Source organism: Martes martes (assembly GCF_963455335.1).
Source record: "Martes martes genome assembly, chromosome: 12".
Taxonomy (NCBI): Eukaryota; Metazoa; Chordata; class Mammalia; order Carnivora; family Mustelidae; genus Martes; species Martes martes.
In genome coordinates this window covers 75,950,852-75,978,693 of record NC_137900.1, presented here as the reverse complement: position 1 = coordinate 75,978,693, position 27,842 = coordinate 75,950,852, and the positions used below count along the sequence as shown (strand labels likewise).

Sequence of the window (27,842 nt, the reverse complement as noted above, 5' to 3'; positions counted from 1 at the left end):
TTGACCTGAGCTGAAGCCAGATGCTTAGCTAGCTGAGCCACCCAGGAGTCCCCAGACTTCTGTTTTAAAGTGTGCTTTGTAATGAATTGACTCAAGAACTATCAGTGATGTTAGTAATTTGGTTAAGGTGAGGATTACATTGTTTATTAGCAAATGAAATTTATTCTCCTGACCCAATCAGAAAATTCCCATTATGCCATGTAATAAACACTTTAGTGAAATTTAGGATTGTCTAGCTTGTTCCTTCATCTACATCTGCCAGAGCATTTTTAAGTACTGCTGTCTGGCTTCAATCCATTCGGAAGGAGGCATTTCGACCTGTTCCTGGAGTAGCTGTAAGTAAGACTGGTGGGTCTTGGCCTGGGCTGATGCTGACACTCCTCCTGTCACTCTCCCGTCGCTGCTCCAGTGACACTGTATCTGGAGTGGAGTTCGGTTTGGGCTACTGCTCTTCCGCTGGAGATCTTGACCCAGCCATCTGCTGTTATCTCTGAGGTTTAAGTAACAGGTTATATTTTGTATTTGAATTTTTCCTGAACACTTGGAGAGTTGAGTGGAATGTACTATATAACCCATGGGAGCTTACTCACTTTCTCATAGTCCAGTAATGCTGAGGATTCCTTACTTATGTCTCATGCTGTTACTATTCTCTGTGTTCTCTTAGTTATAGTGCCCCGAGAAGAACTAGCTCTGACCCCTTACCCTCTGATAAGCAGTGCCTTGCCCGCATAGCCCCGTTCCCAACTTGACCCCAATCCGGTCTCACTGCTGCTTCCCACCGTCCCTTGTTTGTTGTGGCTGACTGCTCGGGCCTGGATCAAGGTCAGCAGCCTGTGACACTGGCATCGCTCAGCAGTTCTGGAGTCACCTCACTCTCCATTAACCATACTTTTTACTATTTCTTCTTCCTCTACTTTTATTTTCTTGCTCTCATTTACTCTTTTTTTAATTTTTTAGTCTGTAGGCCTGGCGGGGACACCCAAGTATATTGTTTGGTCGAGCTGTTAGACCTGTTATTCAGGTCTAATTACTAGAACTTGTTCTAGATCCGTGGTTCCCACACTCTAGTCTGGCTGCCTCCAGATCACTGGAGGTGCTTGATTAAAAATGCATATTCTTAAACTTCACCTTGAGATTCTTTTTTTTTTTTTTAAGATTTTATGCATTTATTTATTTGTCAGAGAGAGAAAGCACAAGCAGGCAGAGTGGCAGGCAGAGGCAGAGAGAGAAGCAGGCTCCCTGCCGAGCAAGGAGCCCAATGTGGGACTCGATCTCAGGACCCCGGGACCATGACCCGAGCCAAAGGCAGCAGCCCAACCAACTGAGCCACCTAGGCGTCCCACACCTTCAGATTCTTATTCAACATTATGTAGCTGAGGGCTGAATCCGTACTTTTCAGAAGCTCCTTTCGACTCTGATGCACAGCCAGCTAGGATTCGCTGCTCTTTGTCGTTTCTTTTGCGGCGAGCTCTGGCCATGGCAGCTGGGCGCCTTTGTTTTTAGGAACTTCATCATGTGATTCTCATGTTGCGCATCAGTGGGGTGTGTTGTGTGTGTGTGTTCCAGTAAAATTTTATTTACAAAAACAGGCAATAGGCCAGTTTGGCCTGGGGGTCAGAGTTTGCCAGTCCCAAGAGTGAGCTTATTAATCCACCCACATGATTCCTTTTTTTTTTTTTAAAGATTTATTTATTTATTTATTTTAGAGCGCATGCGCAAGCCGGGGAATGGGCAGAGAGAGAGAGGGAGAGAATCTCAAGAAGACTCTGGCTCACCATGGGGCTGGATCTCATGGGCCTGGGACCATGACCTGAGCTGAAATCAGGAGTCAGACGCTCAACCGACCGAGCCACCCAGTGGCCCCCATATCGATAAACAAAATGGTTGGCACGGTGCCAGGCAGCTGGTGGATGCTCTGTCTATAATAGCAGAATATGCAGTAGTCACAACAGTGAGAACAGCTCTCTTAAATCCCCACCAGGTTCTAGGCACCATGCTTCCCACGCATCTGAGAGCATCTCCCGGGCTGAAGAGCGCTGTTCTTGGGGAGCTGGGTACCAAGTATCACACACCTCACTTGGACGCTTTGACTCAGCGACACTTTTCAAGACTCAACTCCCCCTGCTTTCCTTTTGCTCCACTTCTTGCTTACTTGACAGTTGTCCCTGTGAGGGCTGTCCTCCCAAAGGGAGATCATCAAAGTCCTTTCATCCCTGGAGGCAGCTCTCTGCCTTTAAACGCAGCTGAGAGAGTTTGGGCTGAGTGGTCAGTGGACATTTGGTGAATGGAATTCATTATTTTTCTCTGTGACGGGGTTCGTATTTCCACAGAAAACCTTGGACTAATGGAAGAGCTGTCAGAGGTCACCTGGTTTGACCATCCTGTTTTACAGAGTGCACACTGCGGCCCAGAGAGAGGAAGCGGCTTGCCTAGGGCCTCACTTCCAGTCAACTGTGTCTTTCCTTTTGTCAAATTGCCATTTTGCTTTGATACCATTTTCCTGCTTCTGACTTGAACGCTTCTTTTTACTTGTTTTTCTGAACCCTTGGTTCTCTGTGCCTTTGCTTTCCTTTCATCCCTTCGCTGTTTTCTCTGTGCACACAGGTGTGTTTGGGTGAGAGTATTACTTGTCATGCTTCTAATAGGCCTTTCCAAGTAAGGCCCTGAGATAAAAAGAGCTTTTGAGTGACCTTTCACTCTGCTTGTCCTTTGGTGAGAGAGGGACCACCCCTCTCACGGTTTCCTGTCCCGTGACCTTCAGCCCTTCCAGTGGTCTTAGCTGCTGCAAGGCCTTTGTAAGTGGCCCTCACTGTGGTATTTGTGAACTCTCGAGCTGCAGACAGACATGAAGCTCTCTGGGTGCTGTGTGAGCTCAGGTCCCAGTAGGCCATGAGGGGCAGGACAGTGACTTAAACTTTGATTCTGTTTGGGGCAGATAGATGAAAGCCCCTCTTCTATCTGGAAGTTCTAGCTGCCATTGTCCTCTGTGTTTAACAGGTAAAAACCTAAGGCTACTGAACAGCAAAAATAAGTATCTTAGGACTCTTACTGTTAAAGAAAAAATTATTCAGATACTTCCTGAAGCAGCAAGGAGGACTTAATTCCAGACTGTTGCAATAGGACAGAAAGAGTGGGCTCCACTCCACACAGTAAGGGCAGATGGGGGAGTCGTAGCTAAGGAGCAGATGAGGGGTCGGTGCTGGAAAATTATTCAGAGGAGACCTCGTGGGTGGGGGATTCTTGGTAAACTGACCTAGTAGGATTCTTGCTCATGACTGGCGAAGGACCCGGATACCAAAGGTCAAGGATGAAGAATTTGTTCCGATATCAGGGGGAGGGGTTCTCTCTGAACGGACATAGCAGGATTCTTGCTAAAACTAGACAGGGCAGGCCATTGACAGGATGGGAGGCCAAGGTCAGGGGCTCAGAAGAACCTGACTAAAGTTTGGTCAAAGAGAGAGAGTGCCAGTGGACTCTCAGATACTCATTCAAAGCCTGTTTCTTTTTGTTTTATATATACTTTTAACTTACTTTATTTCCTTCACGTTTAGGAGAGCCAAAATACTAGATTTTAAATGGAAGCTAGCAAACCAGTAAAGGCTTTGGAACATTTACCTCTGCAGGGGCATGGTGAATAGCCTGAGAAGGGACAGGTGACGGTAGGTAGGAGACAATGGTACATGCACATCAGGTAGGATAGCGTAGGAGGAGTTGGAGGAGTAGCGGCATAGTGATGTAGGAGAGATGGTCCAACCTCATACGTATGCTTGATTGTCCAAACGTTAAGACTGGTCTCCAGCGGAGCAACTGTTCACTGCCTTTCTTATCGTCTCATTTCTCCTCATTTTTATGGAAACGCACCAGTTCAGGTGACAAAGATGTGGTATTTGTCACTTGTTTACCACTCCGTTTTATTGACCATCCTCTTAATCATCACTGTTACCACACAGAGTATCATTAGAGCCTTCTCCAGGGGGTTGTTCTGGTTTCATCAGCTGTTATTTGAGAGCATATAGCTTCTGTGAGGCCAGGCCAGGGCACCATTTGCAATATGTGGAGCACACGAAAAACTGAAGCATGGCCGGCCGTCTCGTTAGCTCTCTTCTTCCAGGGACCCCCAGAGCAGTCACCCTCAGGCGGCTGAGCTTTCCATCACCCTTCCATGGGTAGTCAGGACCATTAGGGAGAAACTACAGACTCAGATGTTGATTGCAGTCGAAGGCATTCAATTTAATTTTAAAATATCCTTTTCTTATTAAGAAAAATACATGTGTATCCTAGAAAAGTTAGAAAATGGCAGGAATACCATTTCTCGTGTATCGTAATTTGCTTAAGCAAGCCCATTTTCCAGCATTTTATTTTTCCATTCTTTTGCAACTGTAAACAGTCTGCATCGAACATCTTGTAGCAAGATTTTTAAGTTTGCACAGTGCTTCCTAAGGACAAATTTCTGCAAGGGAATTCCTGGGTCAGAGACGTGGCCCGTTTTAAAGGCTTGATGTTGGCTTAATGCAGGTTGAGGGTGCCTTAGCTCCCTTCCCATCAGTTCAGCGTAGAGTGTGTGAGGTTGGGTCATCACTTGGAGACAAGGGACACCCGTGTTTGACGTGGCGTCATACTTTGTTACTGTTCAGGTCAAGGTGACGGAAGAGTTAGCAGCCGCCACCGCTCAGGTCTCCCGTCTGCAGCTGAAAGTGACTGCTCACCAAAAGAAAGAAATGGAGCTGCAGATGGAGCTGACAGAAAGCTTGAAGGAGACAGATCTCCTTAGAGGCCAGCTTGCCAAACTGCAGGCAGAGCTCCCAGGTACGTCCCTGGTGGAGGGGCTGGGACGGTCACCATTTAAACCTAAGGAATTAAACTGAGGGGTTCCTGGCTGGCTCAGTCAGTAGAGCATGTGACTCTTGATCTCAGGGTCGTGAGTTCAAGCCCAGTGTTGAAGGGTAGAATTCACTTAATTAAAAAAAAAAAAAAGAAAATGGGGCACCTGGATGGCTCACTTGGTTAAGCGTCTGCCTTTGGATCAGGTTATGATCCTGGAGTCCTGGGATCAAGCCCCACGTCGGGCTCTCTGCTTCTCCTCCTGCCCTCCCTCCACCCCCAGCTTATGCTTGCTCTCTCACACACTTTGTTTCTCTGGTGTGCAAATAAATAAATAAAATTAAAAAATAAAAAAATTCTGTCCTTCTTTCAAATCCATTTGGCTTGATGCTCATGAAATTTGTGAAGGACTGAGGCAAAAATGGAAGTAGATTGGTATAAATCTACACCACTGCTTGACATAAAGGACAACCAAAGAAATTACTGTTTATCTGCAGTTGATCAGCGACCACTTTCCCACTTAGTTTCGCAAGTGTTGCCCTCACTGTCTTGGTACTTGTGTTTGGCTCAGGGGCCTGGAAGAGTTTACTGTGTTCCTCTAATCATGACTCAGTGGAAGTTTAAGAAAGAAATGCTTCCTGTAATAGCCACCTCCTTCCTAAAGGATGGATTCCAGCCCTTCAGCCTGGCACTTGATGCCTCTCCAGCTTGGCTTACTTCCTCTTCTGTTGCTCAGTTCATCTTGGCTCTGGACGTACTGGCCAGCCTGCTACAGCTTCAGCCCATCCTGTGGCTCTGGTCTTACCTTTTGTCCATGCTCTTCTCTGGACCTGCTGTGTCCACTGTCACCAGTATTTGTCTCCCAAATCTCTTTCAGAAACTTCCCTGTTTTTTTTCTAGAACATTTGATCGCCTTTGGAATCCTTTACCTCTGAGTACATTATTACGGCCATTATCAGTTAGTCTCAAATCAGCACTACTTATATGTCTGTATTCCTTCTAGAATACAAGCCTCTGGAGGACAAGGATGGGCGTCTTGCTCATTTCTGTGAAGTCCTTTCCTCCAAGTTAGCATGAGTTCAGTACCTGGCATAAAGGTGCTGCTCCGGACACAGGGACTTGAATAGAAGAGTTGTGAAGACCAGCGTGTTGGTTCACGCACCATGATGTATAGAAACAAATGTGGAAGACACAGATGGGACCGGGGGCAGGGTGTAGCTGGGCAGCAGCAGAATGGGGAAGAAGCGAAGTTCGCTTGCCTGAAAGAGCTGAAAACACTGATGTCAGTCGGTAGAGTGATACCTTGAGGATAAGCCCCTTCCCTGTTAGAGAGCATCACCTGGGTGCGCCTGGGGGACAGTCTTAGAGTCGAATGTTGTACAGGTATCTTCTTTTCTGTTTTTGTGATGTCCTAGGACAGTTACCTTAGAAGTTTTCCATACCAACTTCATTTTGATGTGTTACCTTTTAAGAAATATTCCAGTTGCTTTATTTGGGCATTTTTTGGTGTTTGAAAAGGAAGCTCTTGGTAGAATGTCCCAGCTACCAAGAAGGATGGGAGTGTCCTACCAAAGCGGTGAGACAGGGCCTGGACTAATGCTCAGTGAAGATCTGTTCAGTGTGTCAAGGTGGTGGCTGAAATGGGATTGTGGCAGTGATACGTTTCGAAGGTGATTTTGGATGATTTGGAGCATTTCTTTTTCATTCTGTGTGTGGAGAAGGGGACACACATACAGACACGAACATGGGTTGGTGGTGGAGTTGGTTCGGACCGGATCCCCATTTCTCCGGTCAGCGAGGTGGTGCTGAAGGGAGTGCGGGGACAACGCGCATGTGGTCGCATCAAGAGGCCACAGGGCGCGGCGTGGGGGAGTGGCTGGGATGCCAGGGGCCCCTGCAGTTCTGGTTCTGCAACCAGTCTCTCTGCCGTCCTGTCTCAGAACTCCGGGAGGCCTCAGAGCAAGCTCAGTCCAAATTCAAAAGTGAAAAGCAAACCCGGAGACAGCTGGAGCTCAAGGTGACGTCCCTGGAGGAGGAGCTGGCTGATCTCCGAGCTGAGAAGGAATCTCTAGAAAAGGTAAGTTCCACACGCGAAGTTTCTCTGTTGGACCCAAGTAGCCAGGATTAACTGTTGATAACATTTTTACTTTCCTTTTAAAAATTACAGTAGCATGTAGCAAATACAAATAATATAGAAAAGTTTGAAATAAAAAATAAAATTTATCTTTTTTCCTCTCTAATCTCATGCATTAGAGATAACAGGTATAAATAGTGTATGATTATCTGTGCAGTTTGTTTTCTGTGTGTATAAAACACATATACACATATTTGTGCATACATATGTGTATACTGATCGTTTTTAAACTATAAATCATGTTTAATGCTTTTTTTTTTTTTACATTGTGGACGTTGTACTAGTAAGAATGAGAACTTCCTGGGATGCCTGGCTGGCTCAGTCAGTAGAGCGCGTGACTCTTATCTTGGAGTTGTGAGCTCAAGTCCTACATTGGGTGTAGAGATTGCTTAACACTAAAATCTTCAAAAAAAAAAAAAACTTTCTTATTCCTTTTAACTGCAGCGCAGTAGTCTAGGCTATTGTAAGGTTGTACCATAACTTATTTAACTACCTACTGATGGGTGTTTATGTTTCTATTATTTCAAAATTTCAGGTATTGCTGCTCTGGACATCCCTTTGTACTATATCATTCTTTTTTTGAAAATTCATTTGAGCATTTCCATAAAATGAATTGCTTGAATTAGAATTGCTGGATCACTTTTTAATGTCCTTTGTCCTCTTTCCTGTTGTAATATTAGTTTGATTTATAAACATTACTGAGGGTATTAATCCTTTGTCACTCTTAGATGTTACAGATATCACTTAGTATTTATAGTCTCTTTTGTTGTGTTAGAATTTTAAGGTCAACCTAAACTAGCCCCATTGAACAAAGTGGGAATATTTCTTCTCTCTGTTCTGGAACAGTTTAGATATGAAAAGAACAAAGTATTTCTGAGATTTCTGTAAGACTCCCTAGTAACGCTTTTGTGGCCTAGTGCCTTTTTAGGGGATGAACTTGGTCTACATTTTCAGTATTTTCTATGATTTTATCAGGGTTTTGTTTTTTTTTTTTAAACCTAATTCCTTGATTTGGGGGGGCTTCTTTTAGTTTTTCATTGTTATAGATACCACTACAGTGACCATCCTTGTACCAGAGTCTTTGTGAACATGATTTATTCCTTCCTTAAGATAAATGATAATTTGTGGAATTTCTGGATGTATTTTAAGAATCCTTCCGCAGGACTGCTAAATTGCATCCAAAGAGAGACCCATTTAGTTTCCTACTAGGAGGTATGAAAGTGTCAACTTCCTTGTATCCTGACCACTGTTAACCCCATCTCTTAATAAATGGTAGATATAGACCTTCTTGTTTTCCTTCTTCTTATCACAATTTTTGTCACTCAGGAGCCAGAAACGTTAAAAATAGAAGAAAAATTAAACATTGAATTGTTTCCAAAAGGATCCAGGTCAAAAACTATCACCACTGTCACCATCTTCTGCATTTATCCTCTGTGAAACAGCTAGAGCTGATGATAGTTCTCTTATTCCTAAGAACCTCTCTGAAAGGAAAAAGAAGTCCGTTCAAGAGCGCTGCCAGGCTGAGGAGGAGATTGACGAAATCCGCAAGTCCTACCAGGAGGAATTGGACAAGCTTCGGCAGCTCTTGAAAAAGGCTCGGGTGTCCACAGACCAAGCAGCTGCAGAGCAGGTAATGGGAAACCAAAGCACTTTGGAAATGTGCCTTTAGGCATATTATCGTCCTTGAGAAAAAGGGATTCCAGACATCCTAAGGCCGGAGTCCTCAACCAGCAGACCCCATCCTTCAGGCCCATTATTGTCCTTGAGGAGAAGGGATTTATTTAGGTAATCAGGCAAGGAGACCAGGGGCAGTGACAGGACACACCTGGGTCTCTAGTTCATTTGGCAGAGACCTTTTTCCTCATAAATTCATAAACTCATATTTGTGTGTCTGACTGTTGAGTGAATTGGTGCCCTAAGTTTAGTCTGCTCTGGGGATTTTGACAAAACTGTTTCACCTGAACCTGTGACGTTCAGGGCCCAGACTCTGAAAAGATCACAGTATGGCCCTCTTCTCTAGGTGACTCAGCACCCCTTTATCTGGCTGGAGTAGCTTTTAGGATCCTGGCCACTGATGACCTCTGCGTACCTATATTCAAAAAGTGCATTTACTTTCAAAGTAATCAGGGTCTTTCAAATAGTTGTGTCCCTATTAAATCTGGGGTGTTAGCTTTTTCTTTTTGCCTTAGGAAAGATGGGCTTCCTTAGATGCGAATGCCTTCTCCCCAGGATCTGCTGATGACATTATCTTGACAGCTGTCTCTGGTACAGGCGGAGCTGCAGACCCAGTGGGAAGCCAGGTGTGAGCAGTTGCTGGCCTCCGCCAAGGATGCGCACCAGCAGCAGTACCAGGAAGTGTGCGCACAGAGAGAGGCCACCCAGCAGAAGCTGCTCCACCTTCAGGAAAAGGTGGGCGTTCCCCCGGGCCAGGCAGCTTAGGCGGCCCAGTGATTTGAGGCAGACAGGTTGGGTCTTGTAAATCCTTCTGAACCTGAAAGGTGTTAATAGCTTGAAAAGCAAACCATGCTTGTTCAGCTCTCCAGTTTATCGGTAATTTTTCACATACCGATTTTGGGAAGACAGGTTCATGACATAGAAAAAGGAAAAGCAACACTTGTGTTCTGGAATGTGTTTAATTCCATTATTTGATCATTTATGAAGCAAATATTTATTGAGTGCCAGTGGTAGTTCAGATACTGTGTTAGGGAAAGGGCTTACAAAGAGCTCTGCCCTCAGGCATCTCACAATCAAGAAAGGGTGCTGGAGAGAAACTGATAAGCATGAAGTGTTGTGGGGCCCAGAGGAGGAAGTTCCTGAGGGAGCAGAGCCAAGGTCCAGTAGCATTGGTGAGGGGAAGTGCGGTGCAGAAGGCGGCAGAACGCCCCGGGCAGAGGCACAGGGGTGAGATGGGGCCTGGGTTGGCTAGGTCACTGGCGTGAAAGTGACAGAGATGGAAGATGGTTTAGGGTCATGGAATGACAGCCCCCTTTCTGGAGGTGACTTTCTTTCCTTATAGTATCTAGTTAAAGATCTTTGACTCAGAGATGGTGAAGGCAGTCTTGCAGGTGAATTGGCTGCTTCTAATGGTCGGTGTTCATATGTCTCTGTCACTGGGCTTATACGTCCCCCCTTTTTTCATCGTGCTCTTGAACCTTATTAGGAACAAGGCAAGAGACCTCGGTGGAGAAGAGGAGGTAAAGTTCTGAGTTGAGACTGAGGGATGAGGAAAAAGAATGCCTTGAGTCAGCAGGCCTGGGGTGGGTGGGGGCGTATGGACACCAGCAGACCTACCTGATGTTAACACTGGACGCTGAGGATGGTTCTCATCCCCCCGGTGTCCTGACTTTCACCTGGTGGTCCAGGCTCCCAAGGCCACAGTCACAGTCTGTTATTTTGCAGTGTCTAGCCCTCCAGGCCCAAGTCAAGGCCCTGACAGAGCAAAATGAACAGCACACCAAGGACCTGGAGGCCAAGCCCCACGTGTCTGGAGTTGCGGCTGCTGCTGCTGACCCATCAGAGAAGGTGAGTGGGCATTTCGAAGAAGCAACCCAGGTCATATCAAGGGATAGAATGTGCCTATCAGGGCTTCAGGAAGAATGTGGCCAATTTGTTATGTTGGTAGCCTTTTTTCTGACTTCAGTGATACACTACTTATCTGACTTCAGTAAAAATGAGCTTGTTGGAGCGTATCACTTCGGTGACAAATCCCAGAGGGCCCTGTCCTGAGGCTTTGACAGATAAGGGAAGTGTCTCCAAGTCAGCGCAGTGAGGAGCGTGCCCAGCAAATGCTAGCACTGGTCCTCACAGCCCTCGGCGGCTCCTGTGGTGGCCACAGTGCGCGGAGGCTTCGACACACATGGGCCGCAGCTTGCCTGTCCTTGATAACCCTTCCACCAGTGGCTTTTCTTACTTAACATCACCCTCTCCACAGTGACTGCCTTCAGCGTCCCGGGTCCAGACCACTGTGGCACACGGTTCGGTGCCCCAGGGGCTTCCTTTCAACCCTCCCAACCCCTCTCCGGCATTAATCACCTGATTTTGGCAGCACAGATTTTGTTTTATTCTCCTCACGTCTTTCCCGCAGGTCAAGAAGATCATGAACCAGGTGTTCCAGTCGTTGCGGGGAGAGTTTGAGCTGGAGGACTCGTACAGCGGCCGGGCCGTGCTGGGGACCATCATGAACACCATCAAGGTACGGACGGCTGGCGATTGTTGCAGTGAAGTGGGACTCTTGTGGCTTAAGGGCCTTCGAAGGGATCCTAAATTTAAAATGTATTCGAGATTGTGCCTCAAGAGTCAGGATAAGTGGCATGACTTTGATCTGGAGAGCCGAGGGCAGCGTCCGGTGAGAGGAAGAAGCAGGCATTTGACCTGTACAAGCAGGTGTGCTGTCGGGGAGTGGAGGAGTGGGAGTGCCTGTTGCTTTCCTGCCAGTGAGCATCTCCTCCTCCTTGGCTTTTGAACAGATGGTGACTCTTCAGCTGTTAAACCAGAATGAGCAAGACAAGGAACAGAGCAGCCATGACGAAGAGGAGGAGGAGGAAGAAGAGCAGCCCCAGACACCTTCCCGGGAGCACTCGATGTCGACCAGTTCTGGGCCGCCTCCAGCGCCCCTGAGTAGGGAGTCACCAGAGTCCCCGCTGGTGTCATCGGAGCAGGCAGTCCAGGAGGCTGTCCCCCTGCTTCCTCAGGCCCTCCCTGTTCCCCAGGATGAGGTACAGGGAAGAGAAGGGGAGCCTGTAGAAGCAGAGGTGCTCTCAGAGATGAAAGATGGTTCCGTCCCACCTGAACTGGCTTGTATCCCCTCCCAGAGACCTCTGGGGCCCCCAACGTCAATTCCCCCTAAGCCTCCAGGCCCCGTGCTCGTGGACTCTGAGTGCGAAGAGACACTTGCTGCCAGCCCATTGGAAAATGCCTGTGTCGGGGAGCCAGAAAGCTCCACGGGACTGTCTCTGACTTCACATTCCATGAATGAGGACCCATTGGCCTTGGGGCCTGGAAGTCTAGGAGAAGAGCCTCAGCCTCCAGAGCTCAAGAAAGATGAGGGCGTCCCTAACTGCACTGCTCCCCCTAAAGAGCTAGAAAACACAGAGGCAGGTTCACTAACTGTTGGAGCAACAGGTGGCCCCAACCACTGTTCTCAGCGCACCAGGTACGTCTTCCTGAGCAGAGTTTCCAGGACAAGGCAGCTGGGTGTGGAGGTTGTCGCTGGTTTTTCTAGGGCTGGTAACTCATCCTAAGAGAAGGACTGTCTGATTCACTTATTCATTCATTCCTGTATTTATTCAGGAACATCTGCTAAGTAAGAGGCTCTGTGGTCAGCACTGCAGTAGGGGGGAAGGCAAGGCGGATTGGGCTCATAAGGAGCGTACAGTCTAGTGGGGAAGACAAATACATAGTAAAAGTATGCTGTAAAAAAGTACTTAGAAAAAGAAATTCTCTATTATTAAAATAGAGAATAAAGGGGAGTTCTATTACGTCAAGATAGAATGGTTAGGGAAGGATTCTGAGAAGGTAATGTTTAAACTGGGACCCAAAGGATGGAAAGGAGCCTTCAGCGCGGAGATTTGGGAGGAAGAGATTGTGGAAAGCAGGCACAGCACATGCAGAGGCCCTCTGGTAGGAGGGGACATGATAGTCAAGGAACTAAGGAAGACACAGTAAGTAGAAGAATGGTGTTAACCTGAGATTGGAGAATGAAGTAGGGACAAGACTCGTGAGATTTTTGTGTCACTCTTAGAAGTTGGGATTTTAGGTACTGTGAAAAGCTATTAAAGGGATTTAAACAAAAAAGTGACGCGGCCTGATTATTATATTAGTTGTTAAAGATCACTCTGGCTGTAGGTCATGGAGGGAGTCAGGAGCGCTAGGAGGCCAGCGTGGGTGGAGGCGGGAGGAATCCCTGCGTGATTACCAGAGCTGTTGGATTTTTTTCGCCAGAGCTCAGGGGCCCTGTGGCCTAGAACAGGAACAGGAATAGCACCATTTTCTGTGACTTGATTTTCTTGATTTTTTTCCTTCAGTCTCTCAGGGGATGAAGAAGATGAACTATTTAAAGGGGCAGCTCTGAAAGTTTCAAGGCCCAAAGCACAGGCTGAGGAGGAGGATGAAGATGAGGTGGTAAGGAAATCCCAGGCACTGCGCAGTCCTCACACCACCACCCGGGCACCCTTTCCCTCTGGCTCCGAGAAGAGGAGTGGAGCCTGTGGGTGGCCCGTGCCCTGGGCTCTGTGTGCGGCACCCTGTGGGAGCAGGCATGGGGCGGGCAGGGGGCAGCTCTGTAAGCTCAGTGGGGATGGGCAGATACCACTTTATTCCTAAAAAAGGGTCACGATCTCCATCCATGCAGGAATGATTTCTGCTTTCAGTGAAGGAAGTTGGGCTGCTTAGTCCTGCATTAGAATGCTGAGGCCTTGGCTTCCCTCAGATCTGCTCAGGGATTATGTCTATTTTACAATCAGAAGGGACTTGGAAGTTCTTGACTTCTATCCTTATTCATAGACGGAGGCTCAGAAAGATGATTTACCTATAGCCACAGAGGGAGTTAGTGGTAGAACTAGGACTGAAACCCCAGGCTCTTTCTGAAACCACCTGTTTCTGGGCCTTTCCGTGTCCTCAGCCTGCTTTCCAAGCTGCTACCTTGTTTTGTCCTCACAACACCCTGGGCAGAAAATAGGTTAAGTACTAATAGCATGACCTCGTTCTACAAAGCTCCTGAGTGATGGACGACCGGAGGGCGGCTTGCTCATAGAGCCTGGATCAGAGCCCCAATTCTTGTCATTTGTTGTCCCCACGTGCAGAGTTAGACTGTCACCAGGACATTTGACTACTCTGGTGGGAATGACACCAGAGCAAAATGTGGGTGGAGAACACAGATCAGTTTCAAGCTCAGCCTGTCCTGGGGACAGAAATGTGAGGTGATTGGGGACACATTTTTCTCCCCTCATGTGTCCGCCAGAGTGGATTTTGCCTTTTGCCAAAATGTTGGGGAAATGGCTGTGGCAGAGCAAAGAGCGGCTTGAACCTACCAACGCCCTTGCCTCCTGCCTGTGCTCCTCTGCGGGGGAAGGGTGCCATTTCCTCCTGTTGGCCTTTCTTCCCAAGAATTAAATTTTCATTCAAGAATTCTGAATATGAATTCTGGACTTAAAAATAAGAAAAAAAACCAATCGAGTATCCCCAGTGGCTGCTCTAACTGTAGTTGGAATGTTTAGTTAGGAGGATATTATTGGTATTAATATGAATACTCTCGAGTTCATTTCTATTTCTGGGATACTCTAAGAACTTCACAGACATTCTCATTTAATACTCTACTAACCCACTGAGGATTTTATCCTATTTTGTAGAAAAGAGGACTGAGGCTCAGCAAGGTTAAGTAATGTGCTGTAGGTTATAATGCTAGTAAATGCAGAGCCAGAACTTTAGCCGGAATAAAACAGAAGCAGTGAGCCACCTTTTAATTCACTACTGCCAGAGTTTAAAGATCATTTAGTTGATGCCCAGAGAGAGGTACAAGGTCTGTACCAGGGACCCCTGACCCCATCACGCGGCCTTCTGTTTGGCCGGCCCTGTGAAGACTGACCCTGGGCCAGAGTAGCTCAGAGCAGGGGATACTCCGTGTGTGCCTTTCTCTAGCATCAGTCCCCTGCTACCCCCGTGGGACCTGTTCCCCGCCAATCCAGAAGACAAAGGCCAGGAGCTCAAGTCATGAAAAGTGGGGGAGAGTTTCTTCCATCGCCTGCTAATCTCCCTTTTCCTACTACCTGGGTGGAGGGAGTGAGGGAAGGACCAGTGAGATCAAGGGTGTTAGGGGCCGTGGCCCTGTGCTCCTGGGCTCTCTTCATCTCTTGGATTCGCCACTTGGTGATTTGGCCAAGTGTCTGAACTCAACTGTCTCACGTGGTGAGGTCACGTCCAGAACCAGACAGGCCATCATAGGCCACAACGTTTCTTCAGATGGAGCTGTATTCTTCCCAGCCTCTCTTCATCTTCTTGCATCTTCTCTCTCCCCTTAGGGCTGCTCTACTTCTCTTTCTTCCTCCCACTCCCATCTCTTCCCCATTGAGCTTTTCCCACGTGGAATGTGTGTCACTGCATGAGAAGAAACCTGTCAAATCAATACACGTGTTTCACAAATAAATAGAAAACTAGCTCAATGTTGGTCTTCTCTGTGTGTTGGAAGATTGCCTCCCTCCTCTGCCTGCTTGTCTCAGCTTTATTTGGAAGCCCAGGTTTGCTGGCCGCAGGCTTAGTCCTTTCAGTAAAACCCTAACCAACACCCTCCTTCCCATTCTGGAGTCGGGAATAGGTGTTGGTTCACTTTACCTCACACAGGCGGGAAGGCCATCTGGTGCAGGGACAGGTGAGAACTGACGGCTCTTTCCTGTTTTGTCAGAGCATGAAGGGACGGCCACCCCCAGCACCCCTTTTTGGAGACGATGACGATGACGATGACATTGACTGGCTGGGATGAAGACCCAGGAAACTGGTGCAAAGGTTTCTCTACTGACCCTTCCCTAAGCATGATTTTGCACAGCCAGCCCTGTGTCTAGGCAAGGCACGGGGTGAGGTGAAGGTGAGCATTCTGAGGACAGCAGCGCACATACCTGACTTAGCCAACTGCTGAGCGCCCCGCCCGGCTGGTCCGAGAGGAGTGTGAGCCTGTCTTCACAACGTTGGGGTCCTGCCTCAGAGTCCCCTTGGGAGGAAGGGCTGGTGGGTTGCCTGCAACCAGTCATCTTCAAGAATCCTGCCCTCTTCCAAGCTTTTTATTCTCTAAACTAACTCAGACTGAATCTGCCTCCCGTTGCTCAACTGTGCACCAGCAGCAGGACATGTCATCTCAGGGGAGGTCTGCCTGATGGACTCCGCTGTCTACACCCTGGTTCAGTTACCAGCCTTGCCTGCAGTCCTGGGACATGTATCTTTTCTCTGCCTTAAATCTGATAAAAGAGGTCAATGAATATTTGAAATTAACAAAAACTAAAATAAATGTCTGCAATGAAACTTGCCTCAAGCTCTTTGGGAGAAATCGAATTTGGTTCTAAAGCTGGCTGTGCTCCTCTCTGGGAATGTCAGGGTAGGAGCTGGAACAGACCGGGGTTGCTCAACAGGCACAAAAGCTCTGTGCCATACTCCCTTTGCACCCAACTCTGGAGCTCAGGCTTTCAGGAAAGGTCACCACTCTGCTGTCCCAGCTCATCCGAGCCGCAGGAAGGCTTGAGGCACTGTGGTTACCTGAGAAACTGGCCGTATCGTCTTGGCACGCTTGGTTCTACGCCCTGGGAAGCCCTGCGCAGGAGGTGGGAGGGTCCCTCCATTGCAGTATCGCTCATCATGACACCTGATTGATTCCTTACTTTGAGAGCAGCTTCCATTCCCTCTGGACTCGGGGCCAGGCCGAATGCAGAGAAGAGTAGTGAGAAAACATCTGTGGTTATTTTACTTATTTCAGGATTTTCCAAAGACCATGCAACCAGTCTTCAAGAGAAGGAGAATAATTTTAATAAAAATATCCTGGTTTAAAATGTTTATAAGAGAGAATCCTGGATACTGATGGCCCGACCCCATCCCTTGTGAAGGCAGATCCTTTGTGAGCCTGTGTGCAGGAAGTGGGGCTGGAGGCGGTCAGCACCACTATTGGCTGGACTTTGTTGTTGAACACTTTACACAGACTCTCATCTCCATCAGCCCTTGCAGAAGACACTTACCCATCTGATAGAGAGACGGAGGCTTAGAGAGTTCAATTAACTTGGCCGAGATTATACAGCTAGGAAGCAGGAGAACGAGAATTCAAATCCTGGCCAGCCTATTTTGGAGCCTGGGCTCGTGTCCACCATGGGGCATCCATCACTGGGCTGGGGGAAGAAGGGCAGTGGTGCTCGTCAAAGTCCAGGCTCCTGGGCCTCAGCCCAGATCTCCTGAAACAGAATCTGTGCCCTGTTGTGGTAAAACCCAGCCCTGGCCTCTCACGCTCAGCTGTGCTGAGGAGCAGACTCAGGCCAGCCTGCCTGGCGCCGTGGCCCAGCTCTGCCACTCGTGAGCCGGGTGACGATTTAACTTCTCTGTGCCTTAGCTGCCTCTTCTCTAAAACAAGGACAAAGAGTTTCTGCTGGGTTGTGAGGGTTAAGTTAATATTGTGAGGTGCTTAGAATACTGCCTGGCACATAAAAAGCACTAGACACGTGTCTATTAAATTAAAACAAACAAACTAACTTCAGGTAGAGAAAGTGCCACATTCTGTGACTTGGCTGTGAAGAATGTTGAAATGCTTAGTCTAACCAGCTCTAGAGCAGACATTTTTTCAAAAACCCTCACACATATTACCAGCTTTATCAAACCGAGAGCTTGCCAACAACCCGTGGAAGTGCTCCTGGTGGAAGTGCTCCTGGTAGCAGTGCTCCCAGGGAGAGAGCCTTAGCTGCTCAGTACCTGGAACTGGATCCGTGAGGGTCCATCAGCAAGACCGCGCTGGACCCCGAAAATCTTACCCCCTACTCCTTCGTGACATGGAGCAGCCTTACACTTAGCTACTGAGCTGGGGGGTTGCACTGGTCAATACTGAAGGTGTCACATACTTTGTTATGGTTCTCACTGCAAATTAAAAAGTGGTTTCGATGTAGTTTTTGCTGCTGCCCTCAGGGGGAGATGCTTTGCAGCCCACATGGCAGCTAGTTGTTTCTCTCACACCAGGCAGCGCCTAGTCGGGATGTGGTGTGTGAACGTGAGAATGACTCTCGGGGAGGCAAGGTCGTTGGGGGTCTGCCTGACGGCACAGCATTCCGGGGCTGGCTTCCCGGAGCACAGAGCTGTCTTCTAGCAGATGGACAGATCCCGTCCTTGGACAGCCCCACAGCCAGCACTGCCAGCTGCATTCGCCCCTCTCAGCTCCGGCAGTGGCTTCAGGGGTGGCGTGTGCTTGCTGTCTGAGCAGAAACACAAGAATGACCACTGACTTTAAAAATAATATTTATTAAAACATCTATTTCTTTTTTAATTCCTGAAGCTTAAAACCATCTTTCCTCTAGCCCTTGAGGTACTTGAGCATAGACATTCCAGTATCCAGCCATGATGTTCCCCTCCCTGGGTCTCATGTTTGCTTCTCTATCAAGCGAACCGTCTGGAGAGTCCCACCTAACTCGACGTGTAATGCTTTGGTTTGACTGCTTCCTGCATCCTCCGCCGACACTCCCTGTGGCTTAACATGTTTGCCCACCAGATGTGATGGGTGAGCAGTAAGTTCGAACTAGAGAACACGAAATACTGAATATTCAGTGTAGTTCTCTGTTCTGCATCAAAGCAGGAGCAGGGAGGGACCACTGGGGTCCTGAGAAGCACCCCGGGCCCCTCAAGCCATTAGACTGCCTTCCTCCCGCAGGCAGTGCTGTCTGATGGGAGCAGCTCACCATGCGGCGGATAGGTCAGGAGCCTTGAGAAGAGTCTCACTTCTCGGCCTTGAATCTGCTGTCATGCCCCACAAGAAAGAGAAACAGTTCCTAGCAGATGCTGCTATATCCATCAGGAATCTGATGAAGTCACTTCGCTGAAAATTTTGGATTCATGTGCAAAATTGCGAACCAGGAGTTTAGTGGGAAAAAATGAAAAATCTTAGTTTGTCACCGTGATCCGCAGAACAGACCATCTTTATGTGCCCCAGAGGCAGAAAGGTGAGACAAAGGAGCCAGCTCGGTCTCCGTCCCTCAAAGACAGAAGAGGTCAGGAAGTCCGGTGGTAGGTGCTCCTCTTTATAAGGCACAAATCACGAGGGCAGAAGGTATCCAGCTTCCGTGGCCTTCATCACCCAGAACCCCTCTCCCTGTCTTGAAGATCTTTGGAAATTCTTAATCTTGAGTCAGAGAGGTAAGTCCTCATGGGCTCAGCAATCCCGCCCCCAGGTTCTGGTCTCTTCATTCTCCCTCAGGTCACAGCAGCCTTATTAAGGCACAAAACGCCCATGCCCAGGGCCTGTCCAGGCTGGCTGAGGGCAGAGGTAGCTGCAGGGGCCTCTGAACTCTGGGCAACAAGTGCTGGCTTCGGCAGGACGCGTCCAGGAGCTGGGAGCGTGGTGAGGAACAGCCATCAGAAGAAACGGGAGACACAGGGGTGGAAGCTCAGTGTCTGCAGGAGGGGGCCGCAGCTCGCTCCGGCCCCCAGTGCCTGCAGAGCCCTCAGCAGCTAAACCATGCTGAGAAGCGGGTAGGCCAGGTAGTAGCCCACAGCAGAGCCGAGGATCACGCCGAAGAAGATCCACGTGTTGTACGACATGACAGCCAGCATCATGAAGTAGCCTATGACCACCTGAACAACGTGGATTAGAGACTGGCCGAAGTGACAGAAAAACCACCTGGATGAAAAGGAGAGTCAAGTTAATGTGGATAATGAGCTGGTGTCAGGAATTAGAGCTGCTGAGTTACAGGACCAGCTTATTTATATTTGTGTGCTGGACCCAGAAGAGACTTCTTTCTGAAAAGATACATGAGAAACCACTGCTAGGGGACAGGGGCTTGTACAAGGAGCCTTGGGTAATCACCTCTCCACTACATTCAGCTCTGAGGTTCCTAGCAAAGGCAAAAAGGGAAAATGAGACATGTATCCTGTCATGTCTGATAGAGGATAATACCAAATCATCAGGAAGGCAGGTAGGTTTTTCCTTCTGAATCCACTGTGGGAGATCCCTTCTGAATCTACTAGCTCGGCCACTGACTTACTGTAGCTTAGCACAGATATCTTAACCTCTCTGGACTTAAAATTTCCTCATCAGTAAAGGAGGGATAAGAATACCTCCCTTGGGTGTGAACAGCAGAGACACCCGTGTAAGGGAAAGGCAGGCTCGGGAAGCACCGCTGGAGCTGGAGAGAGGGCCGACGTGGGACCCCATGGCGCGGCCTTAGCAGACTGGGATGGGAAGGAGGGAAGCGGGACCTCCTCTGCCGAGACTGGTCCGCTGCTGACGGCAAGCCTTACTATTTGTGTAGGAACAGCTGCAGATTCCAGCCTGGGTTTGGAAGCCTTAGTGACCTAAGAAAGACTGCTGAGATCTGGAGGAGGATTGGATGGATGCCCGTGTTGCTGGACTGAGGCCTGCACCAGAGTTCTGAAGATCTGAGCTCCCCGAGTGGCTGTTCGTAGAGCTCTGGCCTAGGCATCAGGAGACCCGAGCTCAAGCTCACCTCACAACTTATTCCCTGTAAGCACTCTGGCAAGTCCTGGTCCTTCCTTGGGCCTCAGTTTGCTTTCTATGAAGTGGGGCTAATGCCCTCTGGGCCCAGCCTCTCTCTCAGGGTGAATGTGAGTATGCTGCCATGGCCCACAGCTGTGCCTGTTACCTGAGGCGGGTTCTGCTGACCGGGGGTGAGTCTGAGCCAGAAGAATCCTGGTCTGTCTCCTCAGTGAGCTGGCTGGTGGGGATGGACAGGCTCACTGCGGCCTGGTAGAGCAGCTTGGCTTTGCCAACCTTGATGCTTTCATACAACACCGCCAGGAGCAGGACCACCACTACCGAAAGGGCCATGCCTGTCAAACAAAGCCGAGTTGCCGAGACCTGGCCAAGCAAGCCCTGATCCCCTTCTGGCAGCTTCCCCCAGGACCCGGGATATGGAGCAGCAGAGCACCTCCACCCAGTCCCCCTGAATCCATTCCATCTCCCTCTCTCTGGCATCTTCCTCCCCACCCTCCTTGGGCTCAGAACTTCACTGTCTCTTTGCCCTCCAGCTCTTTCTTGGGAAGGATGGCCAATTGGAGTATGGCTGTGAGATCAGGAAGAGAAGCCAGGTCTGGAAAAGCCAGGGGCCGAGGGCGAAGAGGTCACACACCACTGCCCCCAGCGGCTCCCCCAGCAGGTGGCACGAGTCTCTGTCAGGACTTCTTGTTAGGCAAAGAGCATGTACAGCAAGGTCCTGAGTAGGAGTGTGTATAAAGAAAAGTCTGGAAGGAGGGAGATACAGCAAAGGAGTCATAATTACCTCAGCAAACTGGGATATAAAGGATATTTTTCTTCTCACCTAATTTTCCGAAGCCAATACTGTGTGTATGCTTTTATAATAGTGGAAAACACCGCTAAGTTATTTTACAGAAAACATGAAGTGCTTACAAGAGCTGCTGTAAAATTAGCGGCTAATTGCTACTTCTCTTTTACAAGACGAGGAGGGATATAAATATGCCAGCTATAGTTATTTTATTGGGCTCCCAGGAGGAAATCATCTACAAAAGATGCAGGTGATATTTTAAAATACAAAATTACATGTAATTACATGCACATGGTACGGATTTAACTGGGACCAAAGGGTATACAGTGAAAGGTAACTTTTCTTCCCAGCCCAGTCCCTAAAACCCCAGTCCTCTCCCCAGAGCCTTTTCCTCTGCAACTCTCCAGGGATACCCACTGTAGGCATCGACCTGTGTGTGTGCTTCCACGTCTGACGTCATCCAAGTACACCTTGTAGAAAGGTTCCCCTCCGTGCACACAGATCTGCCTTATTTCTGTAGCTTCACAGTATCTGTGATACAGTCTGTTGTCCAAGGGTGGCCACCTCACCCCACCGCACCCCACATGCTCTTCTTACAGTGTCAGCACCCCTGCCGTCAAGTGTGGGGTCCACGTCCCCTTCCCTTTAGGCTGAGAAGACCTTTGTGACTTCCTCACCCAAGCAAGGTGGAAGTGAGGCTCTGTGACTTCCAAGGCTAAGGTCTTAAAAATCCTGTGCACTTCCATCTCGTTTTCTTGACACACTCGCTCCTAGAACCCAGCTGCCCTGCTACAGGGAAGCCCAGGCCCTAGGAGACACCCCATGTTTTGGTGTTCCGCCAGCAACCCCCCAGCCAGAGGTCCTCACTGACAACCAGCAGCGACCAGGAGACACGAGCGTGAGGAAGCCTTCAGGAGGACTCCAGTTCCAGCCATTGTCTGACCACACCTGCGTGATAGGCTGTGAGTGGGGACTGCTTAGCCGAGCCCAGTTAACCCAGAACCTTGAGAAGGAATGCTACAATGACTGGGCTTACGGGGGTGGTAGGGGCTGGTGACCCGCTATAGGGATGACCGTGATTTATCTCATCAGCACCTGCAGGCCTGGGCACTTGGGCCATTTCCCATCTACTTTTAAGATACAGTTACTTAAGCTGAAACAACTACATCATGGATTTGGGCCCAGCTCTGCCTTTTCAAGTCAAAGCAATATCATTCTCTTGCAAACTGGTGCCTCATTTGCGGTCCAGCCAGCAGCAGCTGTTCTGGACTTCTGAGCTGGTGCTGGATATGGTAGGAGGTAGGTGCTACGTGGGTGCTAAGAGGCAACAGGAGGCCTCGATCGAGCTCTGGCTCTGATGCTTACTCGCTGTGTGACCCTCTTCCCCTCTCTGAGCTTCAGTTCCTTCTCGTGTCATAGAGGCAAAGGCTGTATCCTTGGCCTCTCTCTGGGCCTTATGACAATCAGTGAGATAATGGAGCCTTTTGTGACGTGAAGAGCAGTGCTTGGAATTATAAATGCCAATTTCCTGCTCAGTGCTTATGAAAGAGGAGACAGGCTCATCTGAATGTCCACAGAGGGTAGCGCTAAAGGGAACCGGGCTTTCCAAGCTACAAGGCTAGGCTTCCCCACTCTTACCTGCAGGACTGTGGACACTCCAGAAATCAAACAGAAGCACCACCTCATTGGAGAAGATGAAATGCATCTGAAAGAAAAGGGAATTTGCATTGCTCAAGGCAGTAAGAGTCGTGGTCCCTAATGCTCTCCAGCAGCCTCCCCTAAAGGCCCAGAAGAACGAGGTCACTGGTCTTAAGTGCTGGAAGGGCCACTAGTGGTCATCACGACCAACTGAGGCCAGGCAGGGCAGGAACTTACCCAAAGTCCCACAGTAGGTCAGCAGCAGAGCTATCATTGAGATGGCCCTACTCGAGGTGGACATGAGATACAGGGGGTACCACACAGGTCAGTGTCCTCAGGTCATGCTGAGATGTCCCCTCTGGGCCCTCCAAACCCAGTGGGGAAGCACTAGGCTGAGAAGTGACTGCCTCTGTTTCCCCTGGGGCCCCAGTCATTCTGTTCCGGCTGTGTTTATCACGGAGGGGCCAGGGGCCGCTGTCTCCATGTGACTCATTCATTAAACATTTGCTGACCCCATCCCGTGCCCAGCATTCTGGACAAAGTTTAACGTCTCTGCCCTTGATGAGCTCCCAGACTTATGGAAAGAACAAAGGTAGACGCACAGACCATGCCGCACGCATCTGAACTCCCCTCTCAAAGAGCGCCTTGCCCAGCCCGTGTTTGGGGTGGCATCAATCGCTTCTCGTACATTACCTCATTTCACAACCATCTTCTGTGTGACAGGGACGGTCAGGCCCATCACATAGAAGAGAAAACTGGAGACGCTAGGCTCAGAAGGGTTAAATCATTTGCTGAAGGTCACAAAGCTAGTAAGTTGGCAGAGCCGGGATTCAAAGCCGGGTCCAGCTGGATGCCAGAGTGCTGTGCATTCCAGGATACTAGGCTGTCTCCTGCTTGCCAAGAAAGGAGGACAAGAAGGAAGCCGGGTGGCAATCCTCAGTACCCACTCCAGGCTTAATGACTGTGTTTGGCAAGATTAAAGCCGGAGGGATGAATATTAGTTCACTGTCCTGGGATGGGGAAAGGAAGGTCCCCTCTCATCACGGTTAAGTAGGACCTCGGTCAGCAACAGCGGCTCCGCCCTCCAGCGGAGGAGATCTGGACAAGCGGAATCGGGTGACAGAAGCCTTTGCCTTCTAAGGCAGGTATTAGATTCCCCAAATGTCAGACCCAGAGTGTCCTTAGAAAGTTTTTTTTTTTTTTATTGTGGTACAACTGACGTGTAACTTTATATTAATTTCGAGTGTACAACCCGATTCGATATTTGTACATATCGTGAAATGATCACCACAGTTAAGACTGGTTAATATCCATCACCACACAAAGTTACAATTTTTTTTTCTTGTGATGAGAACTTTTAAGACCTACTCTCTCAGCAGCTCTCAAACATACAATACAGGGGGCGCCTGGGTGGCTCAGTGGGTTAAAGCCTCTGCCTTCGGCTCATGTCATGATCCCAGGGTCTTGGGATCGAGCCCCATATCGGGCTCTCTGCTCAGCGGGGAGCCTGCTTCCTCCTCTCTCTCTCTGCCTGCTTCTCTGCCTACTTGTGATCTCTCTCTGTCAAATAAATAAATAAATAATCTTTAAAAAAAAAAAAAAAAAACAAGACAGTAGTATTAACTATAGTCACCACGGGGCACCTGGTTGGCTCAGTTGCCTAAGCCTCTGCCTTCAGCTCAGGTCATGATCCCAGGGTCCTGGGTTCGAGCCCTGCATCGGGCTCCCTGCTCAGCGGTAAGCCTGCTTCCTCCTCTCTCTCTGCCTACTTGTGATCTCTGTCTGTCCAATAAATAAATAAAAAACCTTTAAAAAAAAAACAAAACAAAAAACTATAGTCACCAGACTGGGCAGCACATCCCTGGGACATATAATTTTCTCAGAGGCTTTAGTCCCCTGGCTTTCAGTCTTTCTTTCTTTCTCCCTTTCTTTCCTTTCTCCCTCCCTCTCTTTCTTTTTTTCTTTTCCCTTGGTCAGGGATTACCAGCAAATAAAATCTTCCTTGTAACTCCACCATATAAAACTAGGGCACTGAGTGAAGAGGGGAGACCACTCCGAACTCTGCTGAAACTCAGTGTGAAAAACAATGATCTAGTCCAACTTGGCCCCTCTCTCTCCCCATTTCATTCCCAGGTGGGGAAAATGAGTCCCAACAGGGGAAGGGATTTGCCCAAGACCTCCTAAGAAGAAAATGGAAATCTAGGCAGTCATTTAAAAGAATTAAGGAAGAATTAAGGGGTGCCTGGGGGGCTCAATAGTTAAGCATCTGCCTTCAGCTCAGGTTGATCCCAGGGTCCTGGGGTAGAGCCCCACATCGGGCTCCCTGCTCAGCAGGAAGCCTGTTTCTCCCTCTCCCACTCCCCCCACTTGTATTCCCCTCTCTCGCTGTCTCTCTCTGTGTCAAATAAGTAAATAAGATCTTTTTTAAAAAATCATGTGGAAGGATTATAAAATAAAAACAGCTTCTTACTCCCCCAATGTGAGGGAGGTACTTGTTTAATGTAAAAGCTTAAAGAGTACCAAAAAGAAAGTAGAAATCATTTTGAGTCCTACTATCCAGAGACGTCCCTTGTTACGATTTCAAGAAGCATTATTTGTCAATATGGCAAAATGTTCGTGAAAGACAGACATGCGAAAACAAGTCCAAATCATCCTGGGAAACTCCATTTACACTGGAGTTCCGCTCATTCAGCTTCAGCAGAAGCCTTGAGCACCACCTCTGCGGTGGGGAAGGTGGCAGGCGTTGCACCATGCCCCTTCTCTGAGTTCACTTAATAAAGCAACTGGCATGACTGGAATGTCCCCAACGGCTAGTTAATCAGAGAAGTTCCCTAACTGGCTTCCTTCTATCATCCTTGGGCCTGGGCCAGCTGTCTCAGGGGCCTCAAAGCTTTTGCTGTAGACTTGAACACCCACAAAGCAATAAAAGTAATTCAGCTGACAAACACTGACTTTGGTTTTGCTAGGGGTGCAGATGCTGGAGATATGGAGACGGATGAGACAAGTCCTTGGCCCTCGAGGGACAAACCATCTGTTAAGGGAGAGGGAGGGGAACAGATCATTACAACAGGGTGAATGCAGTCAGTGAGAAGGAGGCACAGGGGAGACCTCCTGCGGGTGCTGGGGAGGAAGGCCCCTGGGATACACCTAACTGGGCCACGAAGGCAGATGGCTAGGGTATCTTCTGAAGCAGGAGGAGCAGGAGGCAGCCAGAGGAAGACAGAAAGTTTAGTATGTTCCAAGCTGGAAGCGCCCAGACAGTAGTTCCACCTGACTGGGGAGTGAGGAGTCTGGGAAGGACAAAGACTCAACCACTCCTGCTTTTTCGCTGGAGAAAAATTGAAATCAGCACATCCTGACTTGGTGCTGCATTTAAATTAAAGGGCCCTGGATGGCTCAGTGGGTTAAGCCTCTGCCTTCAGCTCAGGTCATGGTCTCAGGGTCCTGGGATCGAGCCCCGCATTGTGCTCTCTGCAGGAGCCTGTTTCCCTCTCTCTCTCTCTCTCTCTCTCTGCCTGCTTCTCTACCTACTTATGATCTCTCTCTCTCTCTCTCTGTCAAATAAATAAACAAAATCTTTTTTTAAAAATTAAAGGGCCCTGTGGTCAGGTACGGAAGCAGCAGCACCCTACTTTTGTTTCTCCACTTAGGCAGAATCTCAGCCTCCAGCCCCGAGTCTAACTTATCTGCGCCTTCTTCAGGGCCCCACCCTGGGTAGGGAGGGGCTGTGGTGAAGAAGAGAGCAATCGGGGACTTGTTTTCTTCTTTATGTTCGCATTTGAGGTTACTTAGACTTTGAGAAGAGCTCTCTCGTTAATAAACCCAACAGTTCAGGGGGAGGTTAAGGTCCCTGTCCCGCACTTGCCTGGCTCAGGAACTTTTCACAAGCTCTTCCCATCTATTTCCCCTTTTAGAAGGCTAGCAGGAGGTGGGGGACGACGTTTGACAAAATGACCAGTATTGGCTTCCTGTATCTTAAATTCTATGATATTCATGGGGGTGATGATGATTTCTTCAAAGATCAAAAGGAGTCTTGCTAGCTGTCATTCTCTCCACCCCGGTGAATTCTGCCTGAAAAGCCAGTTTGTGTGAAACGCGACTTCTACCCAAACGTAGGGAGGATGGAAAGCAGCTGGATCTGAGATTCAGACCACCAGCTGCCAGGACAGGGAGCCGGCCCTGGGGCGTGCGCTCGGTGCGTGAAGTGCACGGGGCTTTTCCTTCTGATGCCCCCCCACCCCGGAATCTCTCCCAAGTCACTGCGCCCAGGGCAGGGGATGCCCCCCGCCAAGTCTGTCTTCACCCACCGCGCCCCCGCTGCTCGTCGGGGCCGGAGTGACTGCCAGCAGGAGGCACGGATAAGGGAAAAAAACACAGCCAAGCCACCGCCGGCTCCGCCTCCCGCGTCCCCTCAACCCTGCTCCCGTCCACCCTCCCCGCGTGGCCGCTGACAGTGACCGCGAGACTCACCTTGGAGGTGAGCGCGCCGGGCGGGCGCAGGGACCGCCACCGCTCGCTGGGGACTCCTCGCTCCGAGTCCGTCTCGCCCCCGCCGCCGCGATCGCGATCTGGGCCGAGAGGTCACATGGTTGTGGCGAGGCAGGCGCGCGGGCACCTGGGAGTTGTGGTCCCCGCGCGTGGCTTCACGCCCGACGGCCTGGAGCGCACCCACCCGTATGGAGCCAGCGGCGCGCCAGCCTGAGCCCCAAGCGCAGCGCGGGCCACCTGCTGCGCTCCGTTTGGCCCCTTACCTTGTTTTGCACTTGACTTGTCTTACAGAGTTTATTGCTCTTCTAATAAACCTCGCGAAGTTTAACATGTTGAGTGGAAAAATTGTCAAGTCCATTCTATGGACAAAATAGCAACAAATTAGGAGCAAATGAAATCATGCCCCTGGGGCTTTAATGTAGTCATTCTTTTCCTATCTTTCCCAATCTGATAAGGAAAAAGCAATACACAGTTTTAATTTTAACTTGTAATTCTTGGGTTACTAGGGTGATAAACTTTTTTCTTATTGGTATCTCTGTTAGTGTGTCGTCTGTCCATTTCACCCACCTGGTTTTGGTGCCTGGAGGGGGAGAATTTCTGGTGGATGAGGGACCTTTAATAGTATTTCTTTTTTTTTAAATTTTATTTATTTATTTATTTATTTTTAAAGATTTTTATTTATTTATTTGACAGAGAGAGCACAAGCAGAGGGAGCAGCAGGCAGAGGGAGAGGGAGAAGCAGGATCCCCACTGAGCCAGGAGCCTGATGTAGGACTCAATCCAAGGACCCTGGGATC

The 27,842-nt window shown here is 49.0% G+C and overlaps 2 protein-coding genes across 11 annotated transcripts in view; one reads left to right on the top strand and one right to left on the bottom strand.

Moving 5' to 3' along the window:
- FKBP15 (FKBP prolyl isomerase family member 15) overlaps positions 1-15,965 on the top strand; it is a gene marked incomplete at its 3' end in the record, with an annotated part of 53,743 nt that extends 37,778 nt beyond the window's left edge. For 3 of the 10 annotated variants that reach the window (XM_080819338.1, XM_080819334.1, XM_080819335.1), the window contains exons 20-27: positions 4,635-4,806; positions 6,762-6,898; positions 8,430-8,585; positions 9,212-9,364; positions 10,340-10,477; positions 11,040-11,147; positions 11,422-12,107; positions 12,979-13,276. In XM_080819338.1, the coding sequence (XP_080675464.1) occupies positions 4,635-4,806; positions 6,762-6,898; positions 8,430-8,585; positions 9,212-9,364; positions 10,340-10,477; positions 11,040-11,147; positions 11,422-12,107; positions 12,979-13,276 (1,848 nt within the window). Of the gene's footprint in view, positions 1-4,634; positions 4,807-6,761; positions 6,899-8,429; positions 8,586-9,211; positions 9,365-10,339; positions 10,478-11,039; positions 11,148-11,421; positions 12,108-12,978; positions 13,277-15,350 lie in introns of those variants that run through there. The other 7 variants (XM_080819343.1, XM_080819342.1, XM_080819341.1 and 4 more) reach the window with 6 other exon arrangements.
- Positions 15,966-17,906: 1,941 nt separating this feature from the next.
- On the bottom strand, positions 17,907-27,121 carry SLC31A2 (solute carrier family 31 member 2). Its single transcript, XM_080819344.1, has 4 exons — positions 27,028-27,121; positions 22,558-22,624; positions 20,281-20,467; positions 17,907-19,298 (listed from the first exon to the last, which is right to left on the bottom strand). The coding sequence occupies exons 2-4, from the start codon at positions 22,622-22,624 to the stop codon at positions 19,130-19,132; spliced, it is 423 nt and encodes a 140-aa protein (XP_080675470.1). The 5' UTR covers positions 27,028-27,121; the 3' UTR covers positions 17,907-19,129.
- Positions 27,122-27,842: the final 721 nt, after the last annotated feature.

Excerpts from the sequence above, each read along its gene's own strand:
- SLC31A2 (XM_080819344.1), bottom strand. The coding sequence starts at position 22,624 with ATGCATTTCATCTTCTCCAATGAGGTGGTGCTTCTGTTTGATTTCTGG. Across the intron at positions 20,468-22,557 it reads GAGTGTCCACAGTCCTGCAG|GCATGGCCCTTTCGGTAGTG; the intron begins GTAAGAGTGGGG and ends TTTGTTTGACAG. Across the intron at positions 19,299-20,280 it reads GTCAGCAGAACCCGCCTCAG|GTGGTTTTTCTGTCACTTCG; the intron begins GTAACAGGCACA and ends CTTTTCATCCAG.